Source organism: Brassica napus, chromosome A5 (assembly GCF_020379485.1).
Source record: "Brassica napus cultivar Da-Ae chromosome A5, Da-Ae, whole genome shotgun sequence".
NCBI lineage: Eukaryota > Viridiplantae > Streptophyta > Magnoliopsida > Brassicales > Brassicaceae > Brassica > Brassica napus.
In genome coordinates, this window is record NC_063438.1 from 7,167,053 (window position 1) to 7,190,521 (window position 23,469).

General features: G+C 32.9%; 1 protein-coding gene and 2 long non-coding RNA genes across 3 annotated transcripts; 1 reads left to right on the forward strand and 2 right to left on the reverse strand.

Moving 5' to 3' along the window:
• On the reverse strand, positions 1-2,677 carry LOC125609390. Its single transcript, XR_007339709.1, has 2 exons — positions 2,576-2,677; positions 1-109 (listed from the first exon to the last, which is right to left on the reverse strand). It is a non-coding gene; the product is annotated as an uncharacterized LOC125609390 (long non-coding RNA).
• Positions 2,678-5,201: 2,524 nt separating this feature from the next.
• On the reverse strand, positions 5,202-9,171 carry LOC111216009. The gene is made up of 2 exons (XR_007339708.1): positions 8,659-9,171; positions 5,202-5,301 (listed from the first exon to the last, which is right to left on the reverse strand). It is a non-coding gene; the product is annotated as an uncharacterized LOC111216009 (long non-coding RNA).
• Positions 9,172-19,183: 10,012 nt separating this feature from the next.
• LOC106453640 (40S ribosomal protein S3-2-like) lies at positions 19,184-20,640 on the forward strand. The gene is made up of 5 exons (XM_048780807.1): positions 19,184-19,354; positions 19,440-19,759; positions 19,923-19,977; positions 20,045-20,176; positions 20,240-20,640. The coding sequence occupies exons 1-5, from the start codon at positions 19,325-19,327 to the stop codon at positions 20,450-20,452; spliced, it is 750 nt and encodes a 249-aa protein (XP_048636764.1). The 5' UTR covers positions 19,184-19,324; the 3' UTR covers positions 20,453-20,640.
• Positions 20,641-23,469: the final 2,829 nt, after the last annotated feature.

Sequence of the window (23,469 nt, forward strand, 5' to 3'; positions counted from 1 at the left end):
GCACATTGGGCTTTACATTGGTCGATAACACATTTTCCATTTGGGTCCGGGTATTGTTCAACACATTGTTTTCGGACTGGTCCACCTTTTTGAGCATTCACCACTACTCCTGTTTTTAATAATTAAAACATAATTTTAGTTTTTTTTTGTATTTAGAATATAAATTTCTTTTTATTAACATATGCTTGGCGGAGTTTATTTGTATATTTGTTGACTAATTTGAAAGTTTAAACTTATTTTTCTTGATCATTGATTATCATGCAAAATACCAAACTCAATATTACAGAGTAGACACACAAGTTATATGAGTATATTAAATAATACGGCATCAAAATAAATTTATTTAGAATATATTAATAAATTAGCTGTAAATACGTACCAAGCAGAAGAATTGTGAGCATGACGAGACCAATAAGCGATGATCGATAATAAATTTTCATCTTATTTTTTTTTCTGACAGAATAAATTAAATAATGAACTAATAGTGTTTTAAAATTAAGAAAGACCGAGAAGTATATTTATAGATCAATCACAAAATTAAATATATCTAAATTAAGTTAAGTCGCGTTTAAAATGCCAAAATATAAGGATCTAGTTTGACCCCAAAAAAATGACAATTCTAATTTTATTTATTTAATAGATAAAAATTTTGACTCATTTATTTTAAATTTTATTGAAAATATTTATCGATATACATAAGAAATCAAATTCTATGAAGTCACAAATTCAAAACTTATACAATACCTAGTTAAAAAAAAAAGAAACCGAAAAATAAATGATTAATGGTAATTTGGTCTAATAAAATAAAAATTCATTTTTAAAGTGAAATATAAAAAGAGTTATATATATATATATATATCTTTATATACATTTTTAACAATATTATATATATAAGTGACACGAAAGAAAAGTTATATAAGCAAATTCATTAGAATTGAAGTCCTTTTGGTACGGTGGTTTGATAGAGGGTTCATTAATATTTCTACACCAGGAGGTCTGAGTTTCAATATCCGGAGAAGGCGAATTACAGAATATTGGAGAAAAAGGCTTACATGAGATCAATAATATCTGGCTCGTCTCTGGTAGAATCTTGAGGTTTTTTTTAATACAATGCTGCTTAAAACAATTAAAAAGGGATAACAGTGATATATAGAGTGAGTGTAAGACAAACAAAGACAAGAAAGTGAGCTTTATACCATGTATTCATCACTATATCTATAAGCAAAGATGATATCAGGAAACTCTTCCAAAACCGCAGCCGAACATGAATTCATAAATTAAATGTGATTCTTGCTTTTGCTGATTCCAGTGAAATGGTTAACACTTTTTTTTTTGTAACATCTCTTTGGAATATAAGTATCTTTAAAAATCTGATTTTGATTGTGAAATTGATAAATGGTAAACTGTTAAAAAAAAAATTCTTTCAGCTTCTATATGAAATAACTACTAATTCTAATTTATTTTTTTGGTTATTTCACGTTATTGTACAATAAGACAGAAATATGCAAATTTGTTATTTTTATTTAGTAATCTAGTACACCTTATTACACTACAATCACCAACAAAATTATTAATATTGTAATTCTTTTCATTGATAAAGTGGTAGTATTATTGCAATAGTATAAATATTGCTTTGAGTTTCAACGTTGATAAAAATCAACAATGATAATCGCATCTGCATTGCATGTGTCCTTGGCATGTATCAATGCATCTACCTCAGTTATATTTAAGATAAATGTGATTCTTGCTTTGTTGATTCCAATGGAATGGTTAACACTTTTTTTTTTGTTAAATCTCTTTGAAATATAAATATCTTAAAAAATCTGATTTTGATTGTAAAAATGATAAATGGTTAAATGTAAAATAAAAAATATTAAAAAAATTTCAGCTTCTATATGAAATAACTGCTAATTATCATTTAATTTTTTCGGTTATTTAACGTTATTGTACAAAAAGACAGAAATATGTGAATTTGGATTTATATTTAGTAATCTAGTATACCTTATTACACAACAATCACCAACAAAATTATTAATATTTAAATTCTTTTCATTGATAATGAGGCAGTATTATTGTATTATTATAAATATTATTTGAGTTTCAACGTAGATAAAAATCAACAATGATAATCGCATCGGCATTGCATGTGTCCTTTACCAGAATCAATGCATCTAGCTAGCCCTCCTTTTCTGTTTTTGGTATATTGGGCTTTACATTGGTCGAAAACACATTTTCCATTTGGGTCCGGGTATTGTTCAACACATTTTTTTCGGACTGGTCGTCCTTTTTGAGCATTCGTCACTACACTTGTTTTTAATAATTAAAACATAATTTTAGTTTTTTGTATTTAGAATATAAATTTCTTTTTATTAACATATGCTTGGCGGAGTTTTTTTATATATTTGTTGACTAATTTGAAAGTTTAAACAACTTTTTCTTGATCATTGATTATTCTTGGAAAATACCAAACTCAATATTACAGAGTAGACACACAAGTTATATGAGTATATTAAATAATACGGCATCAAAATAAATTTATTTAGAATATATTAATAAATTTGCTGTAAATACGTACCAAGCAGAAGAATTGTGAGCATGATGAGACCAATAAGCGATGATCGATGATAAATTTTCATCTTATTTTGTTTTGTTTTCTGACAGAATAAATTAAATAATGAAGTAACAGTGTTTTAAAATTAAGAAAGACCGAGAATTATATTTATAGATCAATCACAAAATTAAATTTATCTAAATTAAGTTAAGTGGCGTTTAAAATGCCAAAATATAAAGATCTAGTTTGACCCCAAAAAAATCAAAATTCTAATGTTATTTATTTAATAGATAAAAGTTTAACTCATTTATTTTAAATTTTATTGAAAATATTTATCGGTATACATAAGAAATCAAACTCTATGAAGTCACAAATTCAAAATATATACAATACCTAGTTAAAAAAGAAACCGAAAAATAAAATGTAAAATGTTATTGTACAATAAGACTGAAATATGAAAATTTGTTATTTTTATTTAGTAATCTAGTACACCTTATTACACAACAATCACCAACAAAATTATTAATATTGTAATTCTTTTCATTGATAAAGTGGTAGTATTATTGCAATATTATAAATATTATTTGAGTTTCAACGTAGATAAAAATAACAATGATAATCGCATATGCATTTCATGTGTCGTTGGCATGTATCAATGCATCTACCTCAGTTATATTTAAGATAAATGTGATTCTTGCTTTTGTTGATTCCAATGAAATGGTTAACACTTTTTTTTTGTTAAATCTCTTTGAAATATAAATATCTTATAAAATCTGATTTTGATTGTGAAAATGATAAATGGTTAAATGTTAAAATAAAAAATTTCTTTCAGCTTCTATATGAAATAACTGCTAATTCTCATTTAATTTTTTCGGTTATTTCACGTTATTGTACAAAAAAAGACAGAAATATGTGAATTTGGATTTATATTTAGTAATCTAGTATACCTTATTACAAAATAATCACCAACAAAATTATTAATATTTAAATTCTTTTCATTGATAATGAGGCAGTATTATTGTATTATTATAAATATTATTTGAGTTGCAACGTAGATAAAAATCAACAATGATAATCGCATCTGCATTGCATGTGTCCTTTGCCAGTATCAATGCATCTAGCTAACCCTCCTTTTCTGTTTTTGGCACATTGGGCTTTACATTGGTCGATAACACATTTTCCATTTGGGTCCGGGTATTGTTCAACACATTGTTTTCGGACTGGTCCACCTTTTTGAGCATTCACCACTACTCCTGTTTTTAATAATTAAAACATAATTTTAGTTTTTTTTTGTATTTAGAATATAAATTTCTTTTTATTAACATATGCTTGGCGGAGTTTATTTGTATATTTGTTGACTAATTTGAAAGTTTAAACTTCTTTTTCTTGATCATTGATTATTCTTGGAAAATACCAAACTCAATATTACAGAATACACACACAAGTTATATGAGTATATTAAATAATACGGCATCAAAATAAATTTATTTAGAATATATTAAAAAATTAGCTGTAAATACGTATGAAGCAGAAGAATTGTGAGCATGATGAGACCAATAAGCGATGATCGATAATAAATTTTCATCTTATTTTTTTTATTACAGACAGAATAAATTAAATAATGAACTGATAGTGTTTTAAAATTAAGGAAGACCAAGAAGTATATTTATAGATCAATCACAAAATTAAATATATTTAAATTAAGTTAAGTGGCGTTTAAAATGCCAAAATATAAGGATCTAGTTTGACCCCAATAAAATCAAAATTCTAATTTTATTTATTTAATAGATAAAATGTTTGACTCATTTATTTTAAATTTTTTTGAAAATATTTATCGATATACATAAGAAATCAAATTCTATGAAGTCACAAATTCAAAATTTATACAATACCTAGTTAAAAAAGAAACCGAAAAATAAAATGTAAAATGTTATTGTACAATAAGACAGATATATACAAATTTGTTATTTTTATTTAGTAATCTAGTACACCTTATTACACAACAATCACCAACAAAATTATTAATATTGTAATTCTTTTCATTGATAAAGTGGTAGTATTATTGCAATATTATAAATATTATTTGAGTTTCAACGTAGATAAAAATCAACAATGATAATCGCATCTGCATTGCATGTGTCCTTGGCATGTATCAATTCATCTACCTCAGTTATATTTAAGATAAATGTGATTCTTGCTTTTGTTGATTCCAATGAAATGGTTAACACTTTTTTTTGTTAAATCTCTTTGAAATATAAATATTTTAAAAAATCTGATTTTGATTGTGAAAATGATAAATGGTTAAATGTTAAAATAAAAAATTTCTTTCAGCTTCTATATGAAATAACTGCTAATTCTCATTTAATTTTTTCGGTTATTTCACGTTATTGTACAAAAAGACAGAAATATGTGAATTTGGATTTATATTTAGTAATCTAGTACACCTTATTACACAACAATCACCAACAAAATTATTAATATTTAAATTCTTTTCATTGATAATGAGGCAGTATTATTGTATTATTATAAATATTATTTGAGTTTCAACGTAGATAAAAATCAACAATGATAATCGCATCTGCATTGCATGTGTCCTTTGCCAGTATCAATGCATCTAGCTAGCCCTCCTTTTCTGTTTTTGGCACATTGAGCTTTACATTGGTCGATTACACATTTTCCATTTGGGTCCGGGTATTGTTCAACACATTGTTTTCGGACTAGTCCTCCTTTTTGAGCATTCGCCACTACTCCTGTTTTTAATAATTAAAACAAAATTTTAGTTTTTTGTATTTAGAATATAAATTTCTTTTCATTAACATATGCTTGACGGAGTTTTTTTGTATATTTGTTGACTAATTGAAAGTTTAAACATCTTTTTCTTGATCATTGATTATTCTTGGAAAATACCAAACTCAATATTACAGAATACACACACAAGTTATATGAGTATATTAAATAATACGGCATCAAAATAAATTTATTTAGAATATATTAAAAAATTAGCTGTAAATATGTACCAAACAGAAGAATTGTGAGCATGACGAGACCAATAAGCGATGATCGATAATAAATTTTCATCTTATTTTTTTGTATTTTCTGACAGAATAAATTAAATAATAAACTGATAGTGTTTAAAAATTAAGGAAGACCGAGAAGTATATTTATAGATCAATCACAAAATTAAATATATCTAAATTAAGTTAAGTGGCGTTAAAAATGCCAAAATATAAGGATCTAGTTTGACCCAAAAAAAATCAAAATTCTAATTTTATTTATTTAATAGATAAAAAGTTTGACTCATTTATTTTAAATTTTTTTTGAAAATATTTATCGATATACATAAGAAATCAAATTCTATGAAGTCACAAATTCAAAATTTATACAATACCTAGTTAAAAAAGAAACCGAAAAATAAAATGTAAAATGTTATTGTACAATAAGACAGAAACATGCAAATTTGTTATTTTTATTTAGTAATCTAGTACACCTTATTACACAACAATCACCAACAAAATTATTAATATTTTTTCTTTTGATGAAATGTTAAATTTATTGATCATCAGGAAAAAGAATGTTTATGTACACCAATAACTAAAGAATTCTATCATAACTCAAACTATGAAACCTAGTTATTCCTATGGCTGCCTTGCACTAAACCAACACTGCATTAGTCCTTTGAGTTTCTGCTTCTCATAGTACTTTGTAGACATGATCCTTTGTCTTATAGTCTTTTCAATGAACTTCGCCAACTGAGCAACAGGCTTTGCAGGCTGTCCATGCCGTCTCTCATTCCGTTCTTTCCATAGATAATAGATAGAGACCTGAAATGCTAGCCGCAAGAGTATGGACTGCAAACTCCCCACAGACCTTGCCATGATTCGGGCTACAATCTCATTCAGTCCGGCGATGGAGGAGGCCGCAAGAGTGTGCCAATCACTTGTAGCCAAAGCGTGTATGAGTAAGGACAAGCAAAGAACAAGTGATTCCTAGTTTCATCAGGCTCCCCACAGAACACACAGCATTGAACCTGCCCCCAAGCTCGCATTTTGCTACCTGTTGAAAGTCTATCTTTAACTGCCAACCAAGCGATAAATGCATACCTTGGAACTCCTTGCGCAAACCAAATAAGCTTACTCCAGACTACAACCGGCCTTTTGCATCTAATATGTTCCCATGTCGTTGCAGCAGAGAATTCCCTTCCATTCTCATCGTCCTTCCTTTTCCAAAGTACCTCATCTTGTACATTTGTTTCCAGCTCAACCCCTAACTCTTGGACTTTGACGATCAAGTTTTGAACAGTCGTATCTCGAGTACGTCTGAACCTCCACACATTCTCCACAAGGACATCCGCAATACAAGCACTAATAGCTATGCCGAGTTTCAGCCTCCCACGGTCCCCCACGATCTCGATCAGTCGGCCAATTGGGTGCCAAATATCTGTCCAAAATTTCACCAATTTCCCATCATGAATATCCATCTTGAGAAACCTTTGCGCGACAGGTCTGAGTTGGAGAAGCTTTTTCCAGACCCAGGATCCTGTGGAGCCTTCCTTAACGTCCCAAAAGGAGACTCCCCGCAGCAATGTTTGCTTCACCCACTTACCCCACAAAGACTCTGAATCTGTGAAGCGACGCCATATCAATTTGAGTGCGAAAACCAGCGACACTTCTTTAATTTTCTGTACTCCTAAGCCTCCTTCCTTCTTGAGGCAGCAGACTTCTTCCCACGCAACCTTCGCTCTAGTGGTGATATTAGGGGATCCACTCCAGAGGAAAGCTGAGCACATACTATCAATTTCATCAATACAAGCTTGTGGTAGACAAAAAGCTGAGCCCCAGAAGTTGGTAATGCTAGCAATGACCGACTTAATCAACTGGAGACGACCAGCGAAGGAGAGAGATTTACTAGTCCAACTTAGTAACATGTTCCGAATCTTCACCAGCAGGGGATCGTAGTCATGGCGCGTCATTGTCTTTGTAGTGAGGGGCAGACCAAGGTACTTTTTTGGGAGAGCTGAGACGGTAAGACCAGCTTCCCCTGCAGCCACTTCCAGCTCCTGTTTACCTCTCCCCGCTGCAAATACAGTTGATTTTGCCACATTGATTCGCAAAATTATTAATATTATAATTCTTTTCATTGATAAAGTGGTAGTATTATTGCAATATTATAAATATTATTTGAGTTTCAACGTAGATAAAAATCAACAATGATAATCACATCTGCATTGCATGTGTCCTTGGCATGTATCAATGCATCTACCTCAGTTATATTTAAGATAAATGTGATTCTTGTTTTTGTTGATTCAAATGAAATGGTTAACACTTTTTTTTGTTAAATCTCTTTGAAATATAAATATCTTAAAAAATCTGATTTTGATTGTGAAAATGATAAATGGTTAAATGTTAAAATAAAAAATTTCTTTCAGCTTCTATATGAAATAACTGCTAATTCTCATTTAATTTTTTCGGTTATTTCACGTTATTGTACAAAAAGACAGAAATATGTGAATTTGGATTTATATTTAGTAATCTAGTACACCTTATTACACAACAATCACCAACAAAATTATTAATATTTAAATTCTTTTCATTGATAATGAGGCAGTATTATTGTATTATTATAAATATTATTTGAGTTTCAACGTAGATAAAAATCAACAATGATAATCGCATCTGCATTGCATGTGTCCTTTGCCAGTATCAATGCATCTAGCTAGCCCTCCTTTTCTGTTTTTGGCACATTGGGCTTTACATTGGTCGATAACACATTTTCCATTTGGGTCCGGGTATTGTTCAACACATTGTTTTCGGACTCCTTTTTGAGCATTCGCCACTACTCCTGTTTTTAATAATTAAACATAATTTTAGTTTTTTTGTATTTAGAATATAAATTTCTTTTTATTAACATATGCTTGGTGGAGTTTTTTTTGTTTATTTGTTGACTAATTTGAAAGTTTAAACATCTTTTTCTTGATCATTGATTATTTTTGGAAAATACCAAACTCAATATTACAGAATAGACACACAAGTTATATAAGTATATTAAATAATACGGCATCAAAATAAATTTATTTAGAATATAATAATAAATTAGCTGTAAATACGTACCAAGCAGAAGAATTGTGAGCATGACGAAACCAATAAGCGATGATCGATAATAAATTTTCATCTTATTTTTTTTTATGACAAAATAAATTAAATAATGAACTGATAGTTTACAATTAAGAAAGACCAAGAAGTATATTTATAGATCAATCACAAAATTAAATATATCTAAATTAAGTTAAGTGGCGTTTAAAATGCCAAAATATAAGGATCTAGTTTGACCCCAAAAAATCACAATTCTAATTTTATTTATTTAATAGATAAAATGTTTGACTCATTTATTTTAAATTTTATTGAAAATATTTATCGATATAAATAAGAAATCAAATTCTATGAAGTCACAAATTCAAAATTTGTACAATACCTAGTTAAAAAAGAAACAAAAAAATAAATGATTAATGGTAATTTGATCTAGTAAAGTAAAAATTCATTTTTAAAGTGAAATATAAAAAGAGTTATATATATATATATATATATATATATATATATATATATATCTATATATCTTTATATACATTATTAACAATATTACATACTAGGTGACTTTCCCGTGCGCATGCACGGATAAAAATATTTTAAAATAAATATATTATAAATTAATTAATGTTTATGTTTTTATTTTAATTATTTTGTAATTTATATGTATGATTTTTGAATAATATTTTGTCATTTTCATTAAATATATCTAATAGATTTGATAATTATTTGGATATATTATAACGTAATTTGACTATTTTTTTGGTTCTAAATAGATAAAATTTGTTTAATGATTTTAGGTATAAAATTTTGGATTGTTTAAGTTACATACTTTTTAGGTTATATTGAGTTACATATATTTCTTCAAATCTATGTACAACTACTTTTGATTTTAGTTTAACAAAATTTGATGGATTTTATTTATTACAGTATTTCAGTTCTTCATCATAAATATGTAACTATACTTTAATAAAATTTTAAAACCTCATGAACAAATAGATATCTACAAAGTAGTTTTTCGTAAATTTTAAATAACTGTATACATTAAATGTATAAAAGATAAATTAAAAATTCTTCTACATAATCTTAACCATAAGAGTTCATATTGGTTTATGTATTCTTATTAAATGTATATTAGGTTGTATAAATATATTAAACTTTTCAATAAAAAGGAAAAAAATATGAAGCCTTACAGAAACTTTAGTGGTACATTAGGTTTGATTATAGTTTGTATATTTGTATTTATAATGTATTTTGGTAAAAAAAAATTGCAAATGAAAAGTAAAAATACACAAAAACAATTATGCAAAAATGAAGAAAAATATCAATTATAGCATTTATAAAATATTTTAGTTCATCAAAGATATCTTAGTTTATGTTATTTAGATTACTTTTTTAATAATCTAGGAAAAATTTATTGATAAAATTAAAATAATTTATTATTGGTAAAAGAGATGTTTATTTCACATTAATATCAAGATTGTTTTTTCGTGAACTTTCCTTTTTTTATAAGATCACATTATATATAGTATAAATTTTCCTAAAATATGTTCTTTCTTTTTTTTGTAAATAATTTTTTTTTTACTTTTTGAATATTTCGTTTTTATTATATATTTCATTTTGAAAATAAATAAAAAATACTAAGATTGAAAAATAAAAAAAATAAGAAAAAGGAAAAATACTTAAAATAAGGAAATTGAGAATATTATAAAAAAAATGTCAATAATGACAATTATAATTATAATGAATCAATTCATTAAGGGTATCATTGTAATCAACTACTGTGAGAGTTAATGTGAGCACGACACATAGGAAACTGACTTCTCAAATAATATTATAGAGATATAAGTGACACGTAAGATAAGTTACATAAACAAATTCATTAGTGTGGAAGTCCCCTTGGTACAGTGGTTTGATCAAAGGTTCATTAATATTTTTACACCAAGAGGTCTGAGTTTCAATATCCGGAGAAAGCGAATTATACAGAATATTGGTGAAAAAAGCTTACAAAAGATCAATAATATATGGCCTGTGTTTGGTCGAATCTTGAGGTTTTCTTGAATACAAAGCTGCGTAAAACAATTGAAAATAGATAAAGCTGATATATAGAATGAGTGTAAGACAAACAAAGACAAGAAAGTGAGCTTTAGAACATGTATTCATCACTATATCCATAAGGAAAGATGATATCAGAAAACTCTTCCTAAACCATAGCTGAACATGAATTGATAAGACTGAGGGATGCATCCTCATTAGGCTTCTCAAACTCATGAAATTGGGAAAAACTATAGTGGTTAAGGAGGTAAGAGAGAATTCTCGAAAAAATATACATACATCCTTCATCAAAAGTTAAAGTTCGATGAACAATGTGAAACACTATCGACTCAGAAAGTGATGAAACTACAACAAATGCAAGTAATGTCCACAGTCAAATTGAGAAAACTACAATCATGTTCCCTATACATTCCATAGATAGTGAAATAAAGAAGACCTAAACGAATACGACTTCCGACATGAACAACCTCATGAGCTGAACCAAAATCAATACTAACTTTATAGCAAAAGAAGACTGTCATATCCTTCCTTCACAGCACTATTGAAAAAAAAATCACAGTTCTAATTTTGATAAAAAGTTTAAATTTTATTTAAAATATTTTATCGATATAGATGAGAAATCAAATTCTATTAAGTCAAAAATTCAAAATTTATATAATACCTAGCTTGTAAAGAAACCGAAAGATAAATGATAAATGGTAGTTTGGTATAATAAAGTTGAAATGCATTTTTAAAGTGAAATATAAAAAGAGTTGGAACACTTTTACTCCATATTCTCCAACCTAACTGCATGTCTCTAACCTAACTCCCAGCGGAAAATTGAGTTTTTTTTTACAATGTTGGTGGGAAAACACGTTTTGTGGTTTTGGCGGGAAAACGCGTTTTGTGGTTTTGGCGAGAAAATGTGTTTTTGCGAGAAAACGTGTTTTTGCGAGAAAACGAGTTTTTGCAGTTTTGGCGAAAAAACGTATTTTGTGGTTTTGGCGGTAAAACGCGTTTTTGCGAGAAAATGAGTTTTGCAGTTTTGGCAGGAAAACGCGTTTTGTGGTTTTGGCGGGAAAACAAGTTTTTGCGGTATTGGTGGGAAAACGAGTTTTTGCAGTTTTGACGGGAATACACGTTTTGTGGTTTTGACCGGAAAACACATTTTTGCGGGTTTGGTGGGAAAACGCGTTTTGTGATTTTAGAGGGAAAAGACGTTTTTGCGGGAAAATGAGTTTTTTGCAGTTTTGGCAGGAAAACGTGTTTTGGCGGGAAAACGAGTTTTTGCAGTTTTGGCAGGAAAACGCGTTTTTGTGGTTTTGGCAGAAAAACATGTTTTGTGGTTTTGTCGAGAAAATGCATTTTTACGGTTTTGGCGAGAAAACGCATTTTTGCGTTTTTTTGCGGAAAAACACGCTTTTGTGATTTTTTTAGAAAAACACGCTTTTGCGATTCTGGTGGGAAATGATTTTTTGTCGTTAATTGGGAACACACTTGTTTCGGTTTTGGCGGAAAAACGCGTTTTTACTGTTTTGGCGGAAAAACACGTTTTTGCAGTTTTGGCGGAAAAACATATTTTTGCGATTTTGGCGGAAAAATGCGTTTTTCCACCGAATAAATGATTGAACTTTAGAGAACTCCATTATTCTCCAATTCTATCAAACCCTAGAATTGAGTTTACTCGTGGGTTTTTTTAATTGAAAACCAAATGGGTAAGAGTTGACCCAACCTAATAGATTTATTTAACCTATTAACATATTAACCTGTTAACTCATTAACTTGCTAACTGATTAATCCATTGTATCAAAAATAAACAGTTTATTTTGTTGTAAACTTAAGGATTAAGAATCGGTAAGTTCTTATTATTAATCAATCATAAGGAGCCCTTTATATATAGAGAATTACACCGTCATAGATAAATAGAAAGATCACAAATCCTAATCCAACTAGGAAAAGGAAAACACAAATATGGAAATCGTACAAATCATAAACAGATAGGGATTATGGAAACTGGCCGTCTCTCTCTCTAAACAGGCCGTCTGTCTTTCTCGGTTATGGACATCCATCGTATGGTTTATAACCTTACCAAGAAAATCCAATGGGACAAAACATGGTGAAGGAAAAAGAGTACAACACATATTGCTCCCCCTGATATGTCCTTCAAGTTGGCGCATCCCAACCTGATGGTTGAGTTTCATGGACGCCAATGACTAATGGATGTGGGAACCGATATTCGCACTGTTGATTTCCATTTAAATTAGGAAAGTAGGAGAACCCTAGTTTTCCAGAGATCCCGAATATCTGCTAATACCACACGCCAAGCAATCAGAACACGAGATAACAACAATGAAAGTATAAAAAATCGTAAAAAGAGCAAAAGGTGTCTTATTCCGAATTTGCGTATGAGCGTTACAACAAGGTATAAGCCTCGACTATGAGAGCTGTTGGCGAGATCCCTACTTCTAACAACCTAAGACTGCAAAACCTAGTTGAGTCGCAACTCGAAATAACAAAAACGGAAAATTGCCTAATTGATGTAAGTGCTAAGTTTGCTGTCAAAAAGTTCTCTCGTTGCGCCTCTTGCCTAGGAATCCTTATATACTTGCTCCTAGGTCGGTTTATGCTTTTCCTCTTCTGCCCTTAAGCCGTCATGGCTTAAAAATGGAGATATATCATTTTTCCCGATCTTCGTAATTATCTTCAAAAACTTCATATTTATCTGCGAAAACTTGACATTTATCTTTCCTTGCGAACCAAGCATAAACCGTCTTACGGTTTATGGGCTTTTGGTTAAGAAATCGTAAGTGGGCTTCGAGTCACATTTTAGGCCTCTTTAGGAATTCTTTTGACTCGAAACGTTTATTACGGTTTCTTCGATAAAAACGAACTCTCTGCGGTTTTTATCGTAAAGTTTGATTGAAGACATTTCGAATGACGAGAAACATGAAATGGTTCAGCTATGGTCTTCGGGAGATAGTATTAAAGAGTAGACGAGAATGCATGGATTCGTGTCGTATCGATGTTTCGGGAAAACATGATCGCTTCGTAACGATCGAAACGTGCACGTGCTCGGTCACTATGTAGCGACCGAGCAGTGTGCGTGCTTGGTCGCTTCGTGACGATCGTGCTTGGCTTGTCCGTGGTCTGATTGCCAGACTCAAGCTTGTATGTGGCCTTTTGGACATGTGTATGTTGCCTTGAAACGGCCGGTATTTGGTTCAATCGAGATTTGAACAAGATTTTACCGCGACACTCTTTGTAAAGATTATTTTTACGAAGAGTATCTTTCGTAAAAATGTTCACGCTGATTTTTACGTAGATTTGGATGTTAACTTCGTCGTGACCGTTTTTGACCCCAACAATGGTCTCAATACCAAGGTAAAATAGTGCTACCGCGTTGCAAAGACATAACTTGCTTGGGATCTATCATTGTGGATCCGAGAGATAACATGTATCAATCAAAACATATTAACCCTTCTTTGGGTTTTGGTTAGTATAATGTAATCTTAAAGTTTTAGTTCTTTGTAGGTAACATAGGATGTATTTTATCCTGTCACAGTCCCTTATGTTCTGACATGACCTAAACCTAGACAATAGGTTTACATCAATACTCATGTCCGGATGTGTATGACATGACAAATACATCAAGGCAATGCGCCAATTGTACTTAAGGTAAGGGACGTGTATGTCTTTATTTCCAGTGCCTCATGGTCGAACATGAGCTAAACATATAAAAGAGATTCACGGCAAGAACACATGTCCGGCCTAGTATGGCTTGCCTATTACATCAAGGCGCCAATGGCACTTGGATAAGGGACTTTACCGGACCAAAGACATATTTCTTGTCCTTCTTGGGACCAAAGGATCCGTGTCCAAGTCAGGGGTACTCACGACCATGTCCTTCTTGGGACTTACAATGGGTTTGTGTCCGGACCAAGGGACCTTATGGGACAACTCAATGGGCGAGCTTTGGTCCATGTTAAAACCGTTTGAATACCTTTCTATAAGTCCTTTGATGCACAAGGATTCCATCTTTTAAGATGTTCAATTTGTAATCCTAAACAAAACTTTGTTTGTCCCAAATTTTCATTTCAATCTTTTTCTTTAGATAATCGTTTGAAAGTCTCTCCAGAGGTTCCTAGGATATTTTAGATCATTAACATATACTTGTATATTTTAGTTCTCAAGAACCTGTTGCATTTGACAACTCAATACCTTCTGGGACTTTTATATATATATATCTCATTATCCAGTGGACCATACAAGTAGGCGGTTTCTACATCCTTTAACCGCAAGTCTATTTTTTTTCTTTTATGGCCAGACTTGTTAGGAATCTAAATGTTTGTTGCATCCACCACAGGGGAGTATGTCTTCTCATAATTGATTCCTGGTCTTTGTGGAATCCTTGTGCATATGGCCGTGCCTTATATCTTGCTATCTCGCCATGTATCATTTCTTTCACAAAGATTCATTTTTGTCCAACTGGCTTCACATCTAGAGGTGTCCGAACTATGAGACCAAAACCTCTCTTTTCTTAATGAACTTAACTCCACGTCCCCTTTCCATTTGATCTAATCTGATTTGTTGAGTGCACTCAAGTATGGACGTGGGTTCATGATCCTCATTCATTTCATAATCTCAAGTGCTACACTGCATGCAAATATATCATCAATGTCGACATTCTTTCTCTTGTTCCATTTGTGTCCCGGACATGACATAACTTATTGAGGTTTCATTATGACCTTCAGTACCCTGAATCTTGTCGTCCCAAGCCTCATTGTTAGGCGCCTTAGGTACAACCATGTTTATGGTTTCCTCATCCATGGCCGTGGCTTTTAAGTTTGTCCATCTTAGGATCGACCATGTCTAGGATTCCCTCGTCCACGGATTTATTAGCACCTTTCTTTAATATCCGAGGGATCTTATCTTTGGAACTTATTGGTCTACCATGTTTCAAATGTGCCTTAGACTCAGTAGCAACTTGATTGTGTCCTTCTTGAACATCAATTCGAATTTGGTACATTTACAGCTGGTATATATGACTTAGTCATTCTATTCGGGTTAGTAACGGAATCTGGCAATTGTCTAAATCTCATTCTTGAGTCCGAGGATCTTGCCAATATAAGAATGTATGATTCCATGTAATTTCTTTTACTCTTTTACCAGCTTATTACTTTCTCCCCCTAATCCGTGTACCTGGCCTCAAACTGATCATCCATATTTGGCTCAAGGTACTTAATAATCGTGGGAGAATCATATCCAACATATATCCCCATCCTCCTTTGAGGTCCCATCTTAGTTATCTGTGGTGGAGTAATTTGTATATAGACGGCACATTCAAATATCTTACGATGTGATATGTCTGGCTCTTGACCCGTTATCTAATCGATGGGGAATATCTATGCTCACTAAATGGCCTGATGCGTATTAACTTACATGCATGTAAATTTTGTATGGCCCAAGCTATGACTGGGAGTTTTTACCTCATAAGTAATGGTCTAGCAATCAGCTGTATGCGTTTAATAAAAGATTTCGGCCAAGCCGTACTTGGTATGGACATGTATCACAGAATTGTCCACACTTACCCCCATGGACATACCATAATCATTTAAACACTTGAGACATGTATTCACCAGTTTATTATTTACTTAGTCACTTTGACTGGTGATGGCCTATCAATGAGTTTTCCTTGTGTACATGCTACACACGTGAGATTCTTTGGGATAACTCTTTCTTTCTTTCAATGTGTGTCCATTTGTATATCAATTTTGCATCATGTTTGAACCAGGATGGCCAATCCGGTTATGCCATAAAGTGAATATTGTTCGCAGGCATTTAGCCTCTATCATCATGATCTTGGCATAGTAAAGACCAATAGAGAATGCAAGTATATTTTCGACCATTTTTCTATGGTCTTGGGCGAATTTTATATATCAAAAAAATGAACTTTTTATTTTCTTTGCCCATTGTTTCAATATGGAAACCAATCTTATATCTTTTAAACTCAATGGGCTTCTATGAGTGAATATAAATCATTAAATTTCTTTAGTCTGGTCGTAGCTTATCATGAGAATGGCTATACTGGCAGGGGCGGACGCACAGTGTAACATACGGGGGCACATGCCCCCAACTAATTTTTATTTTCTTTAACAATTACTATAAGAGTATAGAAGTGCCATAACCTGAAAACAAAATACAGTAAAAAAAATTTATGTGGCCCCCCCATTAAATTTGATTCTACATCCGCCACTGTATACCGGCAACTATATTTCTTATAAACTTATATATTTGAAAAAATTATTCATTCCTTTTATTAAGTTAGGAGCAAACAAAGCAATAAAATAAATTCAAAGTGATAAAACAAAGCAAATATAAAAGCAAAACAAACACAGAAGTCGAAATCAACATTATTCTTTGAGGCAATCAGAAGTTTCATATTCCGTAGGATCATTTCTTTCATGATCAAAATCATCTTTACCATCTTTAAATACCAAGTGGGCTTCAGGATTCTTCCCTTTCAGACTCTCTTGATAGAGGTCACAAAGATGTTTGGGAGTCCTACATATCTTAGCCCAATGGTTCTCCATTCCACATCTTTGGCACACTGATTTGGTCGAGCTTTGTGGTTTAAAGGATATACCACGGTATCTGCCTCGACCATGGTATCAAATTAGGTTGATAGCCACGGCCTTTGCCATAGTGGTTCCCACGGCCAAATGTATAATAGTGGCCATGGCCACGTCCTTTCTACCCTCCACGGCCATGGCCATGTGGTCTATCATCCTGGACGTGGTTAGATTCTTTGGTTCTTTTTTTTCTTTGCGGCCTTATTGGCTTCAGGTAATGGGGTTGATCCAGGAGATCTCAATTCATTGTTTCTCATCAGTATTGGAGGCTTAGCTAGCAATAGACTCATCCACGGACTTGTAGTCCTGGATTCTGAGATTCCTCCATAGCTTTTGGTAATAACACCTTTCTTTGGTGATCATATCTCGATTTGAATTATGTCCAAAGGTCTAGAGGATTTTCAATTGTCAAATACTGATTTTTGAGACTCTCAATAAGATGATGACGAATAATTAATATTGCCCTATATCAATCTTTCTCATTGGCATTATTGCCTTCTATGATACATTCACCAAGTCTTTTTGACTTTAGGATAATCTTTGTATCCAATGCCCACTGTAAATAATTATCTCCAAAGAGATTAAGGGCAGCAAAATCCAGGTTGATTTTCGACATCTCAAATCATATATCACTCAATATTTAAGTATAATTTTTCATGCGGCCTTATTCTTAAAAACAATCAATTCGGATTTCAATCTTGTGAGGACAATGAAACTATCAATCTTAAAGGCATTTAATCAATCAGTCAATTTCTAGCAAGTCTCAGCTATACTATTTATATGTGCTCGTAATATTATGGTTTATCAAGACTAGCAAAAAACGGATTCAATTAATCACTCAATCAGTTTCAAGGCTGATTTTAGCAATACTAGAATATAGGTTTCAAGCATGAATTTCAATGAATTAGTTTCAAGGCTGGTTGGTATTTAGCATAAACCGTGTGTAAATAATCTATCTAGTATCCGAATTTATCAAACCTCAAAAACATATAATCAGATCAATTTAATAGAACTCATAAGCATAATGAATTTAGGGTTTCAAGTTTCAGATATGCGGATTAAGGTTAGGACTAGAATTAGGGTTTCATGATTTCTAATCAGATCAATCAATAAAATCGAACCTAGCATACAATCTTAAACCTCAAGACATTAGATTTTATCATGAATCTATCAACCTATCAGATTATATAAGCAAAGTAAGCTAGCAACCTATCGGATTCAATCAATGCTTTAACAGGCTGGTCGGTTTAAACAATTTTAAATCAGGTGAACAATTAACCAAGCAGGATGAGAAAATAAATCTATCAATCCTAACTGTGATCAAAGCATTAATAAAAACAAGCAGGTCGGATTTAATCAAGACTTAAACAGATCAAAATTATTAAACTAGCAGGATGAGAATAATAAATCTAGCAACTTAACTGTCAAAAAATTCTAGCAACATAGCATCAGATTCAGTCAGATTTAAAACCTCAGTGATCAAAACCGAACACAGTTTTGATTTCAAAAATATCCGTTTAGGTTTTAATATGTGATTTTATAAATATAGTATAATTAGTTCTGATACTTATATTATTTAGGGTTTATAGATATAGGGTTAGGGTTTATCAGATTTTAACTTGTAAAATCCGATTTGAGGTTTTAATCATGTAGGAACATAATTTAGGGTTTATCGGATTATTAGAATCCGATTTGGAGTTTTAAGGTTTTAGGGTTTAGATGTTTACCTTAACCTCCAAACGGGTTGAACGGACCACCGAGAATCGAGAAGAACTTCGCAAGCTGCCGAATCGGATCGTCGGGTCGCGAAGAGCAGTCAGGATCGTCAGTCGATCCATTTATAAAATAAAAGGCCGAGATTATCAATAAATGAGCCCAAGCAAGCATTTATCAAACTAATGGGCCTAATTTAAAAAAAAAGGAACAGAAGAGCCCATGCACGAGACTGGGAAACCCTAGCGCCAGACTATTTATTGGGTAACTACCGCTCTTCGTCCTGATTCTAGGGTTTCGGCGACTTGAAGAACATCATGGCGACGCAAATCAGCAAGAAGAGGAAGGTGAGCAGTTTCACTGAGTCTTTTTTTTTTTTTCTCTTTCTTGAAGTTTCGTAGTTTGAACCGTAACTGTGTTGAGTATCTGTAGTTTGTAGCGGACGGTGTGTTCTACGCAGAGTTGAACGAGGTTCTGACTAGAGAGCTGGCAGAGGATGGTTACTCAGGTGTGGAGGTTAGGGTCACTCCCATGAGGACAGAGATTATCATCAGAGCCACCCGTACCCAAAATGTTCTCGGTGAGAAGGGAAGGAGAATCAGAGAGTTGACGTCCCTTGTCCAGAAGAGATTCAGGTTTCCTCAAGACAGTGTTGAGCTTTACGCTGAGAAGGTTGCCAACAGAGGTCTCTGTGCCATTGCTCAGGCCGAGTCTCTCCGTTACAAACTCCTCGGCGGTCTTGCCGTTCGCAGGTACACTCACTCATGTTTGTCTGTTATCTTAACTGCAAAAAAATATTAGCAAGAGAGAGTGTGATTAGTTTACTCGTCAAGTCCTTTTCCTTCATAGAGACATTCTCTAAGTTGTTTTCTAGTTGTCTGCTAATACTGGAGTGATGTTGTGCTGCTAATATAGGGCATGCTATGGTGTCTTGAGATTCGTCATGGAGAGTGGCGCTAAGGGATGTGAGGTGAGTAGATAAATTGTTTTCATTTTCTCTCCACTTAAAATTCTCTGACATTGTTGATTACTGTCAGGTCATTGTGAGTGGAAAGCTCCGTGCAGCCCGTGCCAAGTCCATGAAATTCAAGGATGGTTACATGGTTTCCTCTGGTCAACCCACCAAGGACTACATCGACTCTGCAGTCAGACATGTTCTGCTCAGACAGGTGAGAGTTCCTTCGCCGAGCAATGTCTAATCGTACTCTCTGGTTAAATCTTTAAATGTGCAGGGTGTGCTCGGAATCAAGGTCAAGGTCATGCTTGACTGGGACCCTAAGGGAATAAATGGACCAAAGACACCACTGCCTGATGTTGTCATCATCCATGCTCCCAAGGAAGAAGATGTTAGCTCCGCACCTGCTACGGTTGCTGCTCCGGCTGCTCTTCTACCAGAAGCTCCCCTCACAGCCGTCGATTATCCTGAGATGATCCCTGTCGCCTAGAAGAAGACTCCTTGGAATGCCTCTGTTTTTGGTCAAACCTTATCAGCGTCTTTTTAAGATACTTTTTGTTTAAACAAGTTTTTTCTCATGTTGTTTTTAACATCTATGTCAAGTATTTTTGGATGTTGAATGCGTTTAGCTCAATGGAATTTTAGTTCATAAATGAACAAAATCAAACATTGTTTTAACTGACCCTGCAGATAGATATGTTCTGTAGTAATATGATATGTGCAAATGATATAAATCAGTAAATTTCAACTCCCCAGCATTATCTTATACAATAAAGTTGGCTTTGTCTCTTTCCTCCTGCGTCCACGTCAGCAGGGGCATTTGCTGCCTAAACAAGCACTCTACGAAACTAATTTGTCGTGTCCTTTGCGATATTGAATTGGGCTTTTTGTGTATGTTTACAAGCCCATGTTCTGTGTGTTGTATGGTACGACTCTTCGAGATCTCTGTAGCTCCTACTTCGGTAAACAAATGGTCACCTCCGTTAAACATCTCCAGCATCACCCATCTAGCTCTTCAACTAGCTATGTAAACCCACCATCATCGACCATGAGATTTATGCTTCACATTGGTTCGATTGGATATCCATCTCCCAAATTTTTAATCTCTTTCAGCTAACTTACAGTGCTTACAATCTATGGCTTCAGTTTGTCACCTCACAAACATATGGTCTCTGCCAAATTGAATAATTCGGAACGTTCTAGATTCCTCGAGTTCAGCATTCTCTGAAAGCAGAAGTTAAGATCTCCTTCATCGCGGCGGTCTTGCCTTCTATCTATGCCGATGAAACGGAGAACTCTTCGACGCCTATGGCGGTAATTTATGAACCCTTCTGTTTCTTATTGGATTGATCATCATCTCCTCCATTGTTAGATCGGTCTTTTTGGAATTTGTAATTGTTTATACTATTACCTCAAAAGGAATATATTGTTAGTGATTGATTTTGATTCATATAAATGAAGCTAATGATTGCCGGATATTTATCTGATAACGGTATAGGTCGATGTCCACACAAAGGTGTCAAGGCTACAAATGTAGTTTCCAGTGGAGCTTCCATTGGTATCTACAGGCTCTTGAGCTCTTGGATGGTGGATCAGACTACCTTGGGAAGGGTGTCTCTAAGGTGTGAAACTATGTTGTTAGTGAAAGAAGGGTTATCCAATTTTTTCTCATATTTGTTTTTTGTTGATGTCATTGTGAATAGGCTGTTGGCGATGAACAAAAAAAAACACTGGTGATAGTTAATAAACTGGTTGAAGACAGTAGGAGAGATATAGAAAAAGCTGTTGAGAATGAAGAGGAGCTCCGTCATTTGAAGACAAGAGTGTGAGTCACTATGAAATTTCGTCAATACTTCCACCAACGTTGTAGAAACACTTCTTTCATCTGAGCGGCAGTTCCAAACTATCGAAGCACGCTGAGTCTCATATTTTTTGTTATGCAACTCTAAGCTCATTTATGTAAATGATGATGAGACAGGTATGTGATTGTTCATTTACAAATGTGTGTGAAGCTATGTCTAGAGTAACTTAAAGAACGATAAAAATCAGTAGGTTGATGGTTTCGCTCACTGACTTGAATCCATTCTTATGTGTCTTTTGATTGTGAAAGCAGGCTGGTTGCTACGTCTAGACAGCTGGAAGGTAAGGTAGAAGTTCAAAAGCTGATGGAGGAGAACGTGAACAATGCCAAGTCATGGCTTTGAATGCTTCAAACATCTGATTATGCATCTTTCATCTCTTGCAATGGCCTATGTGATTCGTATGTTTTCAGATTTGATATTCTGGTAACTCTGTACAATTATGGCTTCCAATAAGCAAGTAAAGTTGATCCGTTGGCTGCTCATTTGCTAAAAGTGTTTACTTCTTTCTTGGTATAGTTTCTGCACATGCATCAATTGCGAGATTCTGTTACAAGCATGGCACTCTGGATCTCCTTGTCTACAGTCTACGATCAACGTTAATTAACGTGTAAAGTTGACCTAGATCCACTGATACATAAAGTCTCAATACAGAGCATCGACTATTTAATTTAATGTTTTTAAAAGGCTATTTAATTTAATTTAATGTTAATTTAAATTGAAAATTTAAAATAAACTACATATTTTAAAAGTGGATTGTATCAGTTTTGGATTCGAGGTCAATGTATAAATTTGTCGGTTTTGAACTCAGTTAGCTGAAGCAATTCATTACATAGTTCTCTGGATATATAAAGTCCCAATACAGAGTCTACGATCACTTCCAAAATCATGGCACTCTGGATCTCATAATGTAATTCTATCTTCTTCTTTTTTTTTTGAACAAACTTATTATATAATTCTATCTTTTCTATGCTACCAAGTAACAAGTTACCATAAGATTGATGAATTGATTGATGGCACTTCCTGGAGTTCTAGGTTGGAAGCATAAGAAAGTGTGCATCAACAAGAAATCTCAAGTTAAAAGATTATAGCAAACAAACAAAGTTGTATGATTATCAAATTATATACTTGACATTTAATTAAAAGCAAACACGTTGGAGGAGTCTTCTCCATAAAAAGCCAAGGTAGTATAACTAAACATTATCGTTAACTCTTCCTTCTCTCGATGGTCAGAGACTCAGATATATAAGCCAAGTAATGGGACTTTGTCTAACAATTCAGTGGTTGAATACTGCAGGTGCTGTGTGAACAAAAAATGTATGTGAGAACGTGCAAGAAACAGAAATAGCAGAAGAAGAGCTCTATTATAGAAAGCGGAACAAAAAATATTCGTTGAACTTGCGGAAACGATTGAAGTGAGAGCTTTATAACTTTGTTTTAGTTAACATCCCTGTCAAGTGGCCTACATATTCTTTATTCGCTAGAAGATATCGTGGGGAAAGTTTTTTTTTTTTTTGCTATAATATCGTGGGGAAAGTTATGGGTTTTAAAACCATTTTCAACGCCGAGAAACTTAGTACTCAACGCATCATGGCAACCACAACGATTGAAAGGTTTATGACAACTTAAGTTTCATAACATATTTAAA